General features: G+C 43.0%; 1 protein-coding gene across 1 annotated transcript in view; it reads left to right on the top strand.

Moving 5' to 3' along the window:
• The first annotated feature begins 221 nt into the window (after positions 1-221).
• cttnbp2 (cortactin binding protein 2) overlaps positions 222-16,203 on the top strand; it is a 50,342-nt gene continuing 34,360 nt past the window's right edge. The window contains exons 1-2 of the mRNA XM_077597524.1: positions 222-675; positions 4,886-4,993. Of these exons, the coding sequence (XP_077453650.1) occupies positions 574-675; positions 4,886-4,993 (210 nt within the window). The 5' untranslated portion in view covers positions 222-573. The remainder of the gene's footprint in view (positions 676-4,885; positions 4,994-16,203) is intronic.

The raw sequence follows: 16,203 nt of genomic DNA, 5'->3' as shown, positions 1-16,203 counted from the left end.
CGCTCCTATTCCAGCGCTTTCTCACCAGCAGCTTCCATAGTTTACCTCACAGGTTAGCGGAGAGCCATATGTGGCTCCCGAGCCATAGGTTCCCTACCCCTATTTTAGACCATGTTTTTTTTTATTGCTTACAAGTGTTGTTGTCAATCAGACCGAGGACCCGCCTCCTTTTACATCTGGATTTGTCCGGCCGTTCCGAGTGGGTCCCCGCCCCGCCCACCACCACTACCACTCTCTCTCTCTTTCCCGCTCTTTCTCTCTCTCTTTCTTCACCATTCTTCCACCGACTCATTCGTCAGCGGGGCTCCTCACCACGACCGTCGTCCTCGACCCCACACGTCCCCATCTTTTTCTTCTTCTTCTTCTTCTCGTTCCCCGTCCACCTGCACCTTGCGCTCCTGCTTGGGACTCACGTGACCCCGGTTGGACGAATGACTGTCGGCCAGGAGCGAACTAGTTAACGGGCGGCGGTGTCGACGGTGTCGGCAGCGGGTGGCGGCGTCGACGGCGGATGAACTCTCTCCCTCTCTCCCTCTCCCGCTCCCGCTCCCGCTCTCCGCCACAGCACGAAAGATGGCGTCGGAGGGAGCCAGCGGACAGCGTCCCCCTCCTCCTCCTCCGCCTCCCCCGGTTCAGCAAGCGCTCACCGCCGCCGTGCTGGGAAGCGTCGACACGGTAAGATGCCGAGCTTTTCGGAAACCACCCCATTACGAGGTGGCTAGGCGAGTTTTAGCCCCGAACTAGGGCACGAAATGTCGCGCATGAGTCAGCGGTGGCTCCCCGTGACAATGTCCGGGTGACAACAAGCGTCCCCGTCGGTTCGGCCTAACAGAACCCGACCAAACAGGCCCCCCGCACCCTCCCCCAAAAACGAACCTCGTTGTCTTACACCATAGTGAATTAAACGAACAAGCTTTTCCCGAATTCTATTGTTCGAGGGCTTCTCCGAAGCTTCGTCCCAATTGACAAGTGACATCTGAGATGGCTTCTTCACGTAAGCTAGCTGGGACCAAATTTGCCCGTCGCCGTTCCATTAAAAAAAAAGGCCATTTGGAACATTTGAACGACAGGTTAGTTTGTGACAAGGTCTAAGTTGTCAAGGGGAACCCAAGCGGAACCTTCTCGGGTTCCTAGGAAGGTTCCCGAGGAGATGTTATTTCAGCAGTTTGCTGTGACCAGATGCTCCAGCTTCATTTGTTGACACACACCTACTTGCTGTGCTGGGAAGGAAGGAATAAAGTATGAATACTTTCCTATTTGACTGGAGTTTTTTTAGGGACAATGGTCACTTTACTGGTCATCCATTCAAAGTTTTATCATTTGCTAAACGGGTTCACGGCCAGAGTATATGTTGGGGTTGTAAAAGAGGGGGGAATTGGTTTTGGAAACGCACATTGAAAACAATAGATGTCAGATCTATTTCAATTGTAGGAACGAGAATCATTCATTCATTAATCAGTCATTAAAATGTATTGGACGTCCTTTGACGTCAATGGCAGCTAAAGAGTTAAGCTATTTGATGTCACCAAAAATTCTGTGCCAAAATGTACTCGTGACCCTCTTATTTTAATCCATTGTCATTTTTCCATTCATTACTTTGATGTCTTCTCAAAATGGGTCATTCAATTAATTTATTCAATTTAATTATAAATATTGATATCTTTTCTTTTTTTGTTGCCACATTGCAAAATACTAACTAAAATTGGATGTCAAATGCAGGGTACACAATATTGTCCCATTTGCAGCACGTTTGAACCCAATATGAATTTAAAAAAAGTGCTTTAAACCCCCGTTTTCTTTTAATCACAAGTTTTTGAAGATACGTGGTCATGTCTAGTCAGATCTACAGTAAAACGAGAAAAAATTCAACTGCTTCTTCAGTCTGAAAATTTGTCGCTCAACTTTTGCACATCTTGTTGGCATTTAATTTAGATTTATTTTTTGCCGTACTAAATTAGCAAAATGGAATTGTATTGATCTGGTGAGCACGTATCCTCTTTGCCATTGAAATTTGCCTTGATTCTCTCACTTGTATTAATACGTAAGCCCAAAAAGATGCATTTAATGTCTTATCCGCCCGCATTGGTGCAAATTGCTAGCGCCCAATTTGTGCTAGCCTATCGGCTACGTTCATAGGCTCGCCTCACGTGAAAGTGGTTTCTCTTAAATAATTGAACGCCTCAATACAGTCCTTTATGTGACGCCGATGGAGGTCGAGATACCACTGTATAGTGTTCAAGCAGCTAGCCTAGCATGCATGTTTTGGGGATGTGGGCGGAAAGCGGAGTACCCAGAGAAAACCCACGCAAGCCCCGGATTTTCATAGGAACTAGAACTAAATAAATAATTGAATATGGCGAAACATAATGACTCCAAATGCAAAAGGGAGCCGAAATGGGTTAGTTTGGACATCTAGCACTGGCAGGCATTTTTCTAAGAGCCAAAATGGCTGTGCGTTTTGACAGGTACTGTCAGTTTTCCGAGCATGTGGGAGGCTTTGAGTAGCAGCGCCAGCGAGGTGAAGAGCTGCCACGGAGGAGGTGTTGTGTTCACCAGACACCTTTCTAAATTAGTCTTAATTTCAGTGACTCAGCGGACATAGCTGGGAGTACCGTGTCAGCGAGCGACTGACTCCACCCCCCTCGCCCTCGCCTTCGCCCTTTTCCCACCCGGCCCACTTTGGCTCGCCGGCGAGGCCAAACAGGTGCGTTGGCAACGTGGCTCGTCGCCTCGCTCACTTCCGCCCGGGTCCTTTAAACGTTCCACGAAAAGAAGCCACGTACCGCGAACGGCGATACCACCGTTCCCTCGCTGCTCTCGGGCCTTGGGTGAATAAAGCGCCATGTCCTTGGCCCGCTCTTGTCGTAGCTGGTTGTTTTTTGTGGTGTTCTGGGCCGTTTCACACACTTCTAGTCACGTCCTTCTCGCCACACGTAAGATGTCTTGTGTCGCGGATCATGGGATTTCGGTCACACAAAACAAAAGCTCCATGTGTCCGCCAAGATGTTCAAAATGAATCAAATCGAGGCCTTTATGATAGATGTTTAACCCACAATGTTTATTTTTCAGGTGTGGGGTCAGGAGGGAAACCTTTGGACCACATGTGTCAAAGTGGCGGCCCGGGGGCCAAATCTGGCCCGCCGCATCATTTTGTGTGGCCCGGGAAAGTAAATGATGAGTGCCGACTTTTTGTTTTAGGATCAAATTCAGATGAAGAGTATAGATGTATATTAAATTTCCTGATTTTCTCCCTTTTAAATCAATCATTGTCATTTTTTCTGTGTTTTTAGTTCAAAAATCATTTTATAAAATCTATTATAAAAAAGCTAAAATAAAAATTGTTTTAGATCTATTAAAAAATGAATATTCAGGCCTTTTAATCCAGTTCTTTTAATCCATTTATAAAAAAAATCTAAATATTATATGTAAAATGGTCCGGCCCGCGGACCAACCCGAGTCTGACACCCTTGCCTGAAACAATTCTTATTTTCAAATGTTATTCCTTGAAAGCCACATTTAAAAGTCAAAATACATGAAAATGTGTGCCTTTTGAATCATTTCACCACTTTTCCAAGTGCAGAAAGTCTCTAAATTCTTTTGACAACATTCTTACAGAGATGCTCATCAACTTCATTGGAAAAAGTAAAATATCACGTTAGATTTGTAAAAATGAGTTTAACGCCCGACGGACGCCATATTGCAAGGGTGTCAAACTTTGGTTTGTCCGCGGGCCGCATTAACGTCAACTCGGTTTCATGTGGGCCGGACCATTTTAGATCTAATATTTAGATTTTTTAAAATTGGATTAAAAGCCCTAGATAGTCATTTTTTATAAATCTAAAGCAATGTTTCTTTGAGCTTTTTTTTCTTTGTAATGGAAAATTTCTTTTCATCACCTTTCATTTCAAATGGAAACATTTTTTTTAAATTATGTTCAATATTAAAGTGGAAAACGGAAAATATCTATTTATTTTTAGATTTTACAAAATGCTTTTTGAACCAAAAACACAAAAGAAAAAAATGGATAAAAAAATTTGCTGTGATTTTAAACAGGGGAAAATCAAGAAATGTACATCTATCATTTGAATTTGATCCTAAAATAGAAAGTTGGCACTCATTTACTTTCCCGGGCCGCACAAAATGATGCGGCGGGCCAGATTTGGCCTCCGGGCCGCCACTTTGACATCTGTGCCATATTGGCTACTCCCAGAGAATGAGATGGCTTAAATTGAATTAGCGTAGCCTCGATTGATTGGTTTAAATGTAGCTATAACGCTGTGCCGCCATCACGTCAATTGTTAGCGCGCTTAGCCTAACGCGGTCTCGAAGACTTTCCGCCGAAAGACAGACACATCACGAATGACGGACGCCTCCTCGACTGTTTGCCTTTGATTACTGGAGTGGAAAAAGATTTAATTGTGGCAAGAAGTGGTGTGGTCAACCCCGATTACGATCATCCTCAGCCGCTAGCCGCTAGGAGCCGCTTAATGACCTAGCTAAACTTAATTAGCTTCTAATCGCTTTGAGGTAGGTAGAACGAGATAGCCGGCCTAATTGGATGGCCGTGTTTAATTTGACTTCCACAAAGCTGCCGGGCGTTCCTGGCCGTTACCATTTTGCCAATTCAATTTCTTTCCTTAAACACGTACACATCATTTTGTCAATTAAAAAAAAGCAAGCGCCCCCGTGAACCTCGTGAGGGTAAGCGCTTCCCAAAATGAAGCAATGTTGTTTGTTGACAGTTTTAGTGGCGAGCTTTAACCGATTTGCCAAAGCTGTAATGCTGTAATTGCAGTTCGGCTTAGTTTGACGATGGGGTCGGAAGTTTTTGAAAATGATGCTTTGCGGGAAAAGGCCTGACGACTGTTTTTTTTCCCCGTTTCAGAAATGCGACTTCAACATGGATAACCTGAGCAAGCCAGAGCTGTTGACTCTGCTTAGCATCATGGAGGGGGAGCTGGAGGCCCGCGACCTGGTCATCGAAGCCCTCAGGGTGAGTCCATTTTTAATTTTTTTTAACCGTGGTCATCCACTCGTTCGCGCCTTCCTTCTTTCATGGCAAGCGTGGCCTTACTATTGTACCGTGGACCGCACAGGTGTCAAAGTGTCGGCCCGGGGGCCAAATCTGGCCTGCCGCATTATTTTGTGCGGCCCGAAAAAGTCAATCATGAGTGCTGACTTTCTGGTTTTGGATCAAATTGAAATGAAGAGTATAGATGTATATTACATTTCCAGATTTTCCCACTTTTAAATCAATAATTGTCATTTTTTAATCCATTTTTTCTGTGTTTTTAGTTCAAAAATCATTTTGTAAAATCTAAAAATACATTAAAAAAGCTAAAATAAACATTGTTTTAGATCTATAAAAAACTGAATATTCAGGGATTTTAATCCAGTTCTTTTAATCAATGTATAAAAAAATATCAAAATATTATATCTAAAACGTGAAATCAAGTTGACGTTAAAGCGGCCCGCGAACCAACCCGAGTCTGACACCCTTGGTGTACCGTATTTTCTTGCGTATTAGCTGCCTCCGCGTATTAGCCATTTGTTTACCGTATTTATTCGCATATAAGCCACCCCCCTCATGTAAGCCTTGCCCTTAAAATGGCCTTAAAATCATTGAATTTCACAATTTCCCTCGTATAAGCCGTGAGTGTATGAGTGTTGCCTGCATGTAGACAAATTCAAAAAGGAAGTCATGTGAGCAGTGCAACCAGGAAGTGTGTCTGTAGCGGTCCACATACCTAGGTAAGATGGCGGCACCCTGAGCGAGCAATGGCAGGCACAATTAAGTGAGTTTTTGTCACGTTTTATGCAAGATACACTTTATTTTTTTCCTTGCGGCTTTATCAAATAGCGTTGGAGCCGCAGATTAATTAGCATGAGCTGAGCCGGCGTATCCCGTTTCATCCGAGCAAAAAGAAAAAAGGCCGTAAGCCGATCAGCTCGACAACAATGGCGGAGGCGTCACATGACAAATTCGTACTTGTCAGAATGGCGACGGCGAGTCCCTAAGGAATTTGGTGTAAATGTATTTTTAGACAGGAGTTGGAGAGAAATGCACATAAAAATGAGTTTCAGTCACAAAATCATACACTTGCTGTGTTTTTTTTGATAAAAATTTAAGCATGGCATATTATGTGGGTCAATGTGGGATAAACTTTCTTGCAAAATTCCATATTGGTGAATTGAAAATTGTTTTAGAGGCCCCATTTTCAAGTGCAGTTGGCGCTATTTTGCTAGTAGGATTTTGAAGCGATTCCTGCAAATAAGGAGGACGACTTTAAGGCAAATTGGGTGATTTTTTTTTTGGGCCTTGTTCATGCTAAAGTTGGCTTTTAAACGTTCATGTGCAGAGTGGCTTCAGGGGCTGACTTTTCGAGTGGTTAAGTGGTGTTAATGCTTCAAATTGATTGGCAACTCGTGCTCTGGCCCTTAAAAGTCAAACTCCAACTCGTGACAACCGGAAGGGATGGAATCCCTATAAGTAGAGCTGGGCGATAAAACAATAATTTTTTTTTTGTCAATGATAATATGTAAAAGGTTCGATTTAAAAAAAAAAAAAAAAAGATATTTTTAAAATGTAATTACACCAGTCGACCACCACACAGAACGGGGGCGCTGTTGTCAGATGAATGCGAGTTCCAGATCAACGCACCGAAGAAGAGGATGGCGAGGAAATGTTGTTAGCATGTCAGCAATAGAGGCTAACAGGGAGCATGAATGCAAAAGGACCATAACATGGCCAAAATAACCGATTATGAGATGCAAGACAAGACCGCGAGAGATCCACTAATAGATCCAAATGAATTCTCCCTAGCGTTTTGTCCATTTTTTTTCTTTTTAAATGCATTTTCAAATGTAATTACACCAGTCGACCACCACAGAGAACGGGGGCGCTGTTGCGAGATGAATGCGAGTTCCAGATCAACGCTCCGAAGAAGAGGATGGCGAGGAAATGTTGTTAGCATGTCAGCAATAGAGGCTAACACGGAGCATGAATGCAAAAGGACCATAACGGCCAAAATAACCGACTATGAGATGCAAGACAAGACCGCGAGAGATCCACTAATAGATCCAAATGAATTCTCCCTGGCGTTTTGTCCATTTTTTTTCTTTTTAAATGCCTTGTTAATATCTGAGCACACAGAACAAGCAGCCTTATTGAAAACGTCCTTAAGCCACTCATTTGATAACATCTTGGGTTTAATTGGGTTAAGTTAATCCAACTTTTTTTTTTGTAAATGGCCATATTGTTTCTTTTTGTGAGGCTGAAAATAGTCTGTTAGCCTTTTGGTTTGAAGGCTCTTTCCTTATAAAGTAAGGTAACATGGTTACTTTCATATTTGAATAAGGAAAGTCATTTATTTACTATTTACTTATTCACAGAAGTTTCAAATTTGAAACAAAAATGTGATAGTTATCGTGATATTTTAATGGCTGGGCCGCGTACCCCCGCGTCGTTGCGCTAAGTAATAATAGAGTGTTGCTACGAAAGCTAGGCCAGTGGAGTCTGGGACGGGTCGCCCGCCACGGGAGCTCCGCTTTCTCCAAACGTTGAGGTCACGTGAGCCATCGCATGACTAAACTTGCGGTCAGGGATGGGCGGGGGCGGTCCCATACATGCCGGATGGACGCAACGCATCACGACGCGAGGCAACGCAACGCAACACATGCCTCGGGCCGCCAGGCAGCGTGACGTTATCCGCCAGCATTTTTCTATTTAAGGCCCGTCCTGTTGCTGGGCTTCTCCAGCGTTTGCCTTCGTCCCTTCATCCTCTTGTTTCTTCGCTTTGTTTCACGCCGCCGCCGCTTCCACCGCGTCGAACCGTCGTGTGCACTTGTGTCACGATGCGTTCCGCTCTCTATTAAACCAGAGCGGACGGTTCCGATGGAGATGGTTGCCTCGGAAACTCGTCACTCCCGCACGCTTTAAAGTGATAGCGAGCCAATGACCTGTACGTGACAATATTAGCTTCCTCGTGCAAAAACAAGCTTCAAACGCGGTAGTATTTTACCCGACCAGCTTTGCCGTAACCTAGCTAGCAATTTCAGAATACAGTAATCCCTCAATTATCTCATCTTCACTTATTGCGAATTCACCACTTTGCATTTTTTTCAGCTATTATTTATTGATTTTTTATTTAAAGTTCATAAAAATGTGAAAATCCACGCTAAAACTCGTAAGCCACTTTTGCTACTAGGACTCAGCACTGAAAAAAAAAGTTATAATAGGGGTAACCCTACTTTTTCAATTATTGCGGTCATGTCTGGTCTACATTAACCGTGATATTTGAGGGATTAGTATACTTTTATAGTTAGAGAGTTTACTGTTGAAACCAGCTCTCCAAATTATATTCACCCGGGCGACCAAACGTCCGGCGACCAAACGTCCGGCGACCAAACGTCCGGTCACGAGGTGGACCGACCTGGATTTGAACCCAGGGCCCCAAAGCTGCGAGACCGACATGCTAACCACACAAGCCGCCGGGCCTCCCTTGTTTTGAATTGACCCTAACAAATCACATCCGATAGTTAGCATCTAAATGCTAGCTGTCACTAACTGAACACATGCGTATATTCACATGATGACGCACAATCAAGTGCCTACTGCTCTAATTGGCTGATGAGCTGCCTGGCAAGCAGCCCTCCCTCCCTCCCTCCTCGTCTTTCTGCCTCGAGTTTCAGTGCCACCCAGCCACAGACATTCAACTCCAGAATGAGGGTAAAAAGTCCCCGAGTGTCAATCTTTGCCCTGCCCTCAGACCCCCCATCACCCCCCCAGCTACATTCCCGAAACCTCCATAGAGCCTTGCACTCTTATTTTTTTAAAAGAGCTGTCAGTTGAAGACATCTCGTGGTTCCCTGGGGGGCGAGAAGCGAATCTGAGTGCTCATATGGATGCATGAATGATGCATTGGCAAGTATGTCCACAGGAGGAAAAAAATTCCACTTTTGGAATACAGGTCCAACCCGATTTATAGAAATTGGAGCGACTCAGAAAGCGGATGAAATTGACCGAGTGATTTTTAAAGACAGCAGCATGTCTTCCTATAGCCCACAGGTGTCAAAGTGGCGGCCCAGGGGCCAAATCTGGCCCGCTGCGTCATTTTGTGTGGCCCGGAAAAGTCAATGATGAGTGTCGACTTTCTGTTTTAGGATCAAATTAAAATGATAGATACATATGTATATTATATTTCCTGATTTTCCCCCTTTTAAATCAATATTTGAGATTTTTAAACAATTTTTTTCTGTGTTTTTAGTTTCAAAATCATTTTGTAAAATCTTCGAATATATAAAAAAAAATTCTGTTTTCCACTTTAATATATTATAAAGAAAAATTTGGTTTCCTTTTGCAATGAAAAACAAATGATTAAATCAATGATTTTCCCTTACTAAAAAAAGCTTAAATTCAAATTGTATTAGATCTATAAAAAATGAATATTTAGAGCTTTTAATCCATTTATAAAAAAAATCTAAATATTATATCTAAAATGGTCCGGCCCACATTTTTGGACCATATGTATCAAAGTGGTGGCCCGGGGGCCAAATCTGGCCCGCTGCATCATTTTATGTGGCCCGGGAAAGTCAATCATGAGTGCCGACTTTCTGTTTTAGGATCAAATTAAAATGAAGAGGATAGATGTATATTAAATTTCCTGATTTTCCCCCTTTTAAATCAATCATTGTCATTTTTTAATCCATTTTTTCTGTGTTTTTAGTTCAAAAATCATTTTGTAAAATCTAAAAATATATTTTAAAAAAAAGCTAAAATAAACATTGTTTTAGATCTATAAAAAACTGAATATTCAGGGCTTTTAATTCAGTTCTTTTAATCCATTTATAAAAAAAAAAAATCTAAATATATCTAAAATGGTCCGGCCCACATGAAATCGAGTTGTCAATTGCTATAGCCGTTCCACTTAATAAAACCAGTTCATTTATTTCCGAAAAAAATGGACGTCACCGTTTTAAAATGCAGTAAACGTTCACTTTTTTACGTTCTTGCATAAAAGGCAAAATTTGGGGGTTTTCAAAGACGTTTGTAAACCCCGGCGATGAAGACGTGGGATTGATGAAGAGCGGAAGTAGGTCATCGCAAACGTCCCTTTTCTCTCGTCTAATCTTCTACGCCTGCGAGACTTCCTCTTCTCTCTCTCTCTTATCGAGGCCACCGTCGGGCTCTTCATCCTCCTTTTCTTCTCGCTTGAGGCGACTTCCGTGAGTGACGCTGATTGGAAATCAAATCCAGCAGCCATTTTCTCCATCCTGCTCTCCATAACGACAATTGCTACTTACGCTTTTCCGACGAGCGTTTTCATTTACGAGTGCGCCTTCTTCTCGTCTTAAACACATTTTCTTTATAAGGTAAACTGCCGGTGTCCAAGTCAAAGCAATTTATGAGTCCCTTGTAGATCAGCATCCTTGGCCTGGAATAATGAGTCAATAGTCCTGAAAACAATGAACTGGCCTCGAAAGCAGCTGTGGGGGAAAGTGTCCTCTTGCTTGGTCCCAATAAAGTATAAATTAATTTATAGCTTTATTACCTATTCAAAATGCTTGCAAAACATATAGAAACATCCCAGAATAAACCCAACAGGTTATTGATGACAATTCCAGCAAATGGGAAGCGGAATAAACCCCAGCGTGAGCGTCATCGTTCTTGCACTCTCGCTTCAATTAACGAGCACGCCGTCTCGTGTGCGCGTGGGTATGTGTGGGTGCGTGTGTGTGTGTGTGTGTGGGTGCGTGTGTGTGTGTGGGTGCGTGTGTGTGTGTGTGTGTGTGTGTGTGTGTGTGTGAGTGTGTGAATGAAGGCAGCAGCTGTGAGAGGTCCACTTCAGGTCCGAGGAGCGATAGAAATGAAAATGAGGAGGCGGAGGAGGAGGAGGATGCTGGAAAATGCTAAGCTTCCTTCCATCCGTCCATCCGTCCGTCCGGTCGGCCATTTTTCTTCTCTTTTGTGGTTGGCATCAAAGATTTTGGAACGCGTGTGCGTCGTCGACATCGTGGCGTCCGTGACTAGCGAGCGTGGGAGTTCTTCTAGCATGGCTGAAAAGTAGAACAATATAAATGTACTAGATAAGAGCTGGGGAGGAAAAAAAAGCGAAACATTTTCACAGGAGAAATGATGACCTTTTCAGAAGAGGTGCATTGAAAATGACACCTGTACAGATAAAAAAAATGGGCTGTAAGGTATCAATTTGCTTCCAAGTACAGTACATTTGCAACATTAGAGCATGATTGTGGGTTAGTACTAAAAGATTCCTCGTTATGTTAAATAGGGGACTCGCCGGCTACGTCGACTTCAAACCTTCCTCTGACTTTGTTCCACTTCTGTCGCCACTCCGAGAACAAATATCACCTTTTTTTTCTTTTGTTTAGTTTTGCACTGATTAGATTGAATGGACTTCTTTTCATTTTATTCCAAAAATGGAGGAAATGAAACGTGAGTGGGGCTTGTTTAAGAAAAGAAACAAACGGTTAAAGCCATTAATTGCAGTCGTACAAATACAAAAGGAGAAGGTCAAAAAAAGAAGCTCACATTAAATAGATCTTCCATTTCAGAATGATTGCTATTGGCATACAATGCATTGCCGTTTCTCATTATTAAAAAAAATAACTTTTTGTTCTTGAGTCTGGAATGGATTTGTCATTTCAATGGGGAAATATGACTTGACACACGAGTAAATTGAGTCACAAATTCAACTCATAAATCAAGATAGCGCTGTAATTAGTCAGTGTTTGTGTGTGTGTGTTTTTGAAGGAGCTGGAATACACTAATCCCTCAAATATCGCTGTTAATGTAGACCAAACATGGCCGCGATAATTGAAAAATCACCCCTATTATATGTATTTATATATTTTTTCCTTCAGTGGTGAGTCCTAGTAGCAAGAGTGGCTTCTGTTTACGAGTTTCAGCGTGGATTTTCACATATTTATCAACATTAAAAAAAAGTCAAAATAATGAATAGCAGTAAATAATCGTGATCATCGAGGGAAGACTGTATTGCTTTTAGCAGAAGAGGAGAAGGGAATGTAGCATCATGTTAGTCTTTGGACATTGATCCCGTAAAATGCTGAGCTTTTACCAATCTTTGCTTACAAGCACTTTGCTCTTTGACGTCCATCGCTCCAGAAATCTTGCATATTCCCGGACTTAGAGTTCATCTAGCGCCTCCGCGGACGTCTGCCCACCCGCCCGCCTGTCTGGCAATTTCCCAGGATAGCTTAGACAATTGGATTTACTGGCGTCCATTGCAGCAGCAACAGCATCGCCTCCATTTTCATCCGTTTCCTCCCACCCAGGGGCAAGCAAAGCGTTTTTCCTTTATTTATCTTTTCCAAATTCCCCCGCCGGCGTTCCGGCCGACGTGGGCGAAGCGAAGTACGCCGCATTCTGGGCCCGCCGTACAGAACATCTTTTGTCCGGGTGGCCGGTTCCCACAGAAACGGTGGCGCTCGTGTTCTTGTCCCCAAAAATGGACCCTTTCTGCTCTTTTTGCCTTTAATCTTGTTTTTTTTTAAACTCCCACTCTTTTTTATAAACATTTTTGTTGTTAGCCAAATGAAAAAGTGCCAGCTAACTTCAGATATGCCTACTTGAGTTGCCGGCAGAAAACACGCCACATTTGTCGGTCACAATTCATGGTAAAATAAAGTATGTTACAATGTCATTTGAATTTGATCCTTAAACAGAAAGTCAGCACTCATGATTGACTTTCCCGGGCCACACAAAATGATGCGGCGGGCCAGATTTGGCCCCCGGGCCGTCACTTTGCTACATGCAGGCAACACCCTTTCTTTTGATTCATACAGAATCCCCCAAAAAGCACAAGCAAATATTTTCCCTTCAAAGTAACACATTTGTGCTTCCTATTAAAACCATGAATATGGAGGTGAACATTGCGAATCAGGGGGCGGCTTATACGAGAGAAATGGTCAAATTCAACCATTTTAAGGCCATTTTAAGGCTACGGCTTATACGTGGAGGGCGGCTAATATGCGAGAAAAGCCGGTGTTTATTTATTCATTGAAGTTGCCTTCTGATTTGAGCTTGTTTGCAGCTAGCTCGAAATCAAAAGCGCCCACTAAGCGTTGGCAATAGAGGACGCAGCTCCCGCTTGCCTGGGATCGGCGCCGTAGTAGTGGTTTGTCGCCTCGCCAACGATCGAGGGCGACTGTGCCAACATTGTTTTGGACGGCGGGGGCCTTCTGATCCTTGGGAGGGACATTTAAGGACTAATAAAACACTACATGATTTGTCCCGGACCCTCAAACCATTGTGGTCTTGGATGCGACATTGGGGATGGATCAAATATATTACCGCAATTCCGACACATTTAAAAAGTACTTGTGGCAACTGGACTGATTTGTACACATTCCTAGCGCTAATGTAGCGAATGCTAACGGCACAATGCTTATTTACACTGAAGAAATGAAGTTCATCAGATAATGGACAATTGTTACTTAGGAATGCACAAACAGTCGCTCGGATACATTTAAGTTTTACGCCTCAACCAATAAACTTTCTCAACGCGGTTGCTAAGCAAAATACCAGATAATACTGCGGCACAGCGTTCAAAAATGTCTAATGAAACAAATCCAAATGTTTCTTTCCTAATTTAGGAAATGGAAACATTTCTAGTTGAAAGCAGTAGATTGAGTCATAAGTGTGTGAGCCTCACAGTTTTGGGGTCGTGGGTTCGATCCCAGGTCGGTCTTCCCTGTGTGGAGTTTGCATGTTCTCCCCAGGCTAGCGTGGTTTTTTTCTGGGTACTGCCATTTCCTCCCACATCCCAAAAAAGCTGGTGGAAGACTCTAAATTGCCTTAACCCACATGTGTCAAAGTGGCGGCCCGGGGGCCAAATCTGGCCCGCCGCATCATTTTGTGTGGCCCGAGAAAGTAAATCATGATCAAGTCATTATAAAAACAAATGGCCATATCACAGATTAAATAAGATTTCCATTTTTGCCAAAAAAAATGCATGTAAATGATGCGGTCTGTCGCTAATCCAAACAATAGCAGTCACACCAGGTCGCCAATGATTGGTCACCAGTTAATGGGAAAGATCTGAAGGAACTTCTGGGTCACCACTTCAGGAAAATAATCACTAAAGTGCATTATTCCGTATTAAAAGCATTAAAAATAGCTTACGAAGGGCAAAATATAGACTACGGTGTCAAAGTGGCGGCCCAGGGGCCAAATCTGGCCCGCCACATCATTTTACGCGGCCCGAGAAAGTAAATCATGAGTGCCGAATTTCTGTTTTAGGATCAAATTTAAATGAAAATTATAGTTTGTATATTACATTTCCTGATTTTCCCCCTTTTAAATCAATAATTGTCATTTTTTAATATATTTTTTTCTGTTTTTAGTTCAAAAATCATGCAAAATCTAAAAATATATAAAAATATTTTCTGTTTTCCACTTTAATAAGGAACATAACGAAAAATTTGGTTCCCTTTTGAAATCGATTAAAAGATTTTCCCTTACTAAGAAAAAAGCTCAAATAAACACTTTTAAGATCTATAAAAAAAACGGAATATTCAGGGATTTTAATCCAGTTCTTTTAATCCATTGATAAAAAAAATATAGATATTATATCCAAAATGGTCTGGCCCACGTGAAATCAAGTTGACGTTAAAGCGCCCCGCGAACCAACCCGAGTCTGACACCCTTGCGATTGGTTGTCCTTTGTCATCTCGTGGCCTGGGATTGGCTGGCTGCCAATTCAGGGTGTCCATCGTTAGCTGGGATAGGCTCCAGCACCCCCCCCCCCGGACCCTTGTGAAGATAAGCGGTTCCAAAAAGAAATGTTTCCCATTGGCGGATTTGAGCATTTCTAGCGGATTGGACGTCTCTGGGTAATGAAATAGACCTACTGGGTATAAACCAGTGTGGCGCATTTGCGTTTGTTGTGTACTGTGACGTTCTAGTTGGTGATATTGGAGAAGCCTTTTGGACAGAAGCCACGTTGGCCGGCTGGCCGGTGGCGTGGCCTTCTCGCATCGCGCAAGTATGATACGTGTTTGCGAGCGTGCCGTCTTCGAATGTCAACTCAACCTGATGGAAAGCACCTGTTCAAATTAGGCTAGTGGGGAAGCAAGGGCCCGCCCGCCCGGCCGACTGGCCACGCGGCGTATAAATAACAATCGACTGGTTTGCCCCGTGTCGTTAAACTGGTGTTGAATTGCTCCAGTAAGCAAGTAGTTACTTTTTCAACACTCGTATACCTGTCGCAATGACTTAGTCATTAAATAGGAGGATCTAGGCCGTGTGCGATGCCCACGACAAGCAACAATTTTTATTTTGTGTGTGTCTTGCTCTGCAATCGCGTAAACAGAAACGGCATGGAACTCCCCTCCCGCTGTTACCAATGATATCATCACGCACACCGCACGCCATTTAGGGCGTGCTGAGCCTATATTTCCTAATAAATCGAGGGGTCGGTAGAATAGTAGATCATTTTGACTTTGCCGTCCGTTTCTATTACCCGTAGTGTCTTTGAAAATGCATCATTTTTTTAAGCACTACTGCACATGTACACGCACGCAAGCTAGTATCAGATTTTTGGGTTGTTTTGCCCATAGGGATGGCGGAGTGTTATGAAGGATGGGGTGGGGGTTAGCAGGCGGGCGGACTGGGTGGCTTTATGGGGCCATTAAAGAACTAAAAATAGACAGTAGGAGCTGCTTACCATGCTTACACACACACACAAACGCACACGAACACACACACATAGCTGCAAGTCATGCTGGTGTGTGTAAACGTAGACCGGGGTGCAAAGCTTTCCTGCCCCCAAGTTAGCCGACGTCCGGCAGCTGGTCCGAACGGCTAGCTTGTGATTTGCATTGGTAGCATTTCACAACATGACACATTAGCAACACGCTATCCTAATTACATGGTGATTAGCATTGGTGTTCCTTGCCAATCTCGTCATAAGTTGCGCCCCAAACGAGAAGCCAATGTGCTTGTTGTTCTTCTTGAATTTGATTATGGTTTGATGAAATCCATCTTGGATGTGCGGATACAACAAATTGTTACAATACAATATGGAATTACAGACGCTCCCCTACTTACGAACGAGTAAGGTTCCGAGCAATTGTTCATAAGTTGAATTTGTTTGTAAGTTGATTCAGTGCTATATTTTGTATTATAATTTATGTTTAAGGCCTATATAAGTATTTTGAAGGTTT

Source organism: Stigmatopora argus, chromosome 3 (assembly GCF_051989625.1).
Source record: "Stigmatopora argus isolate UIUO_Sarg chromosome 3, RoL_Sarg_1.0, whole genome shotgun sequence".
Classification (NCBI taxonomy): Eukaryota; Metazoa; Chordata; class Actinopteri; order Syngnathiformes; family Syngnathidae; genus Stigmatopora; species Stigmatopora argus.
The sequence above is the reverse complement of the archived record's forward strand: the minus strand, read 5'-3'. Positions and strand labels throughout refer to the sequence as shown.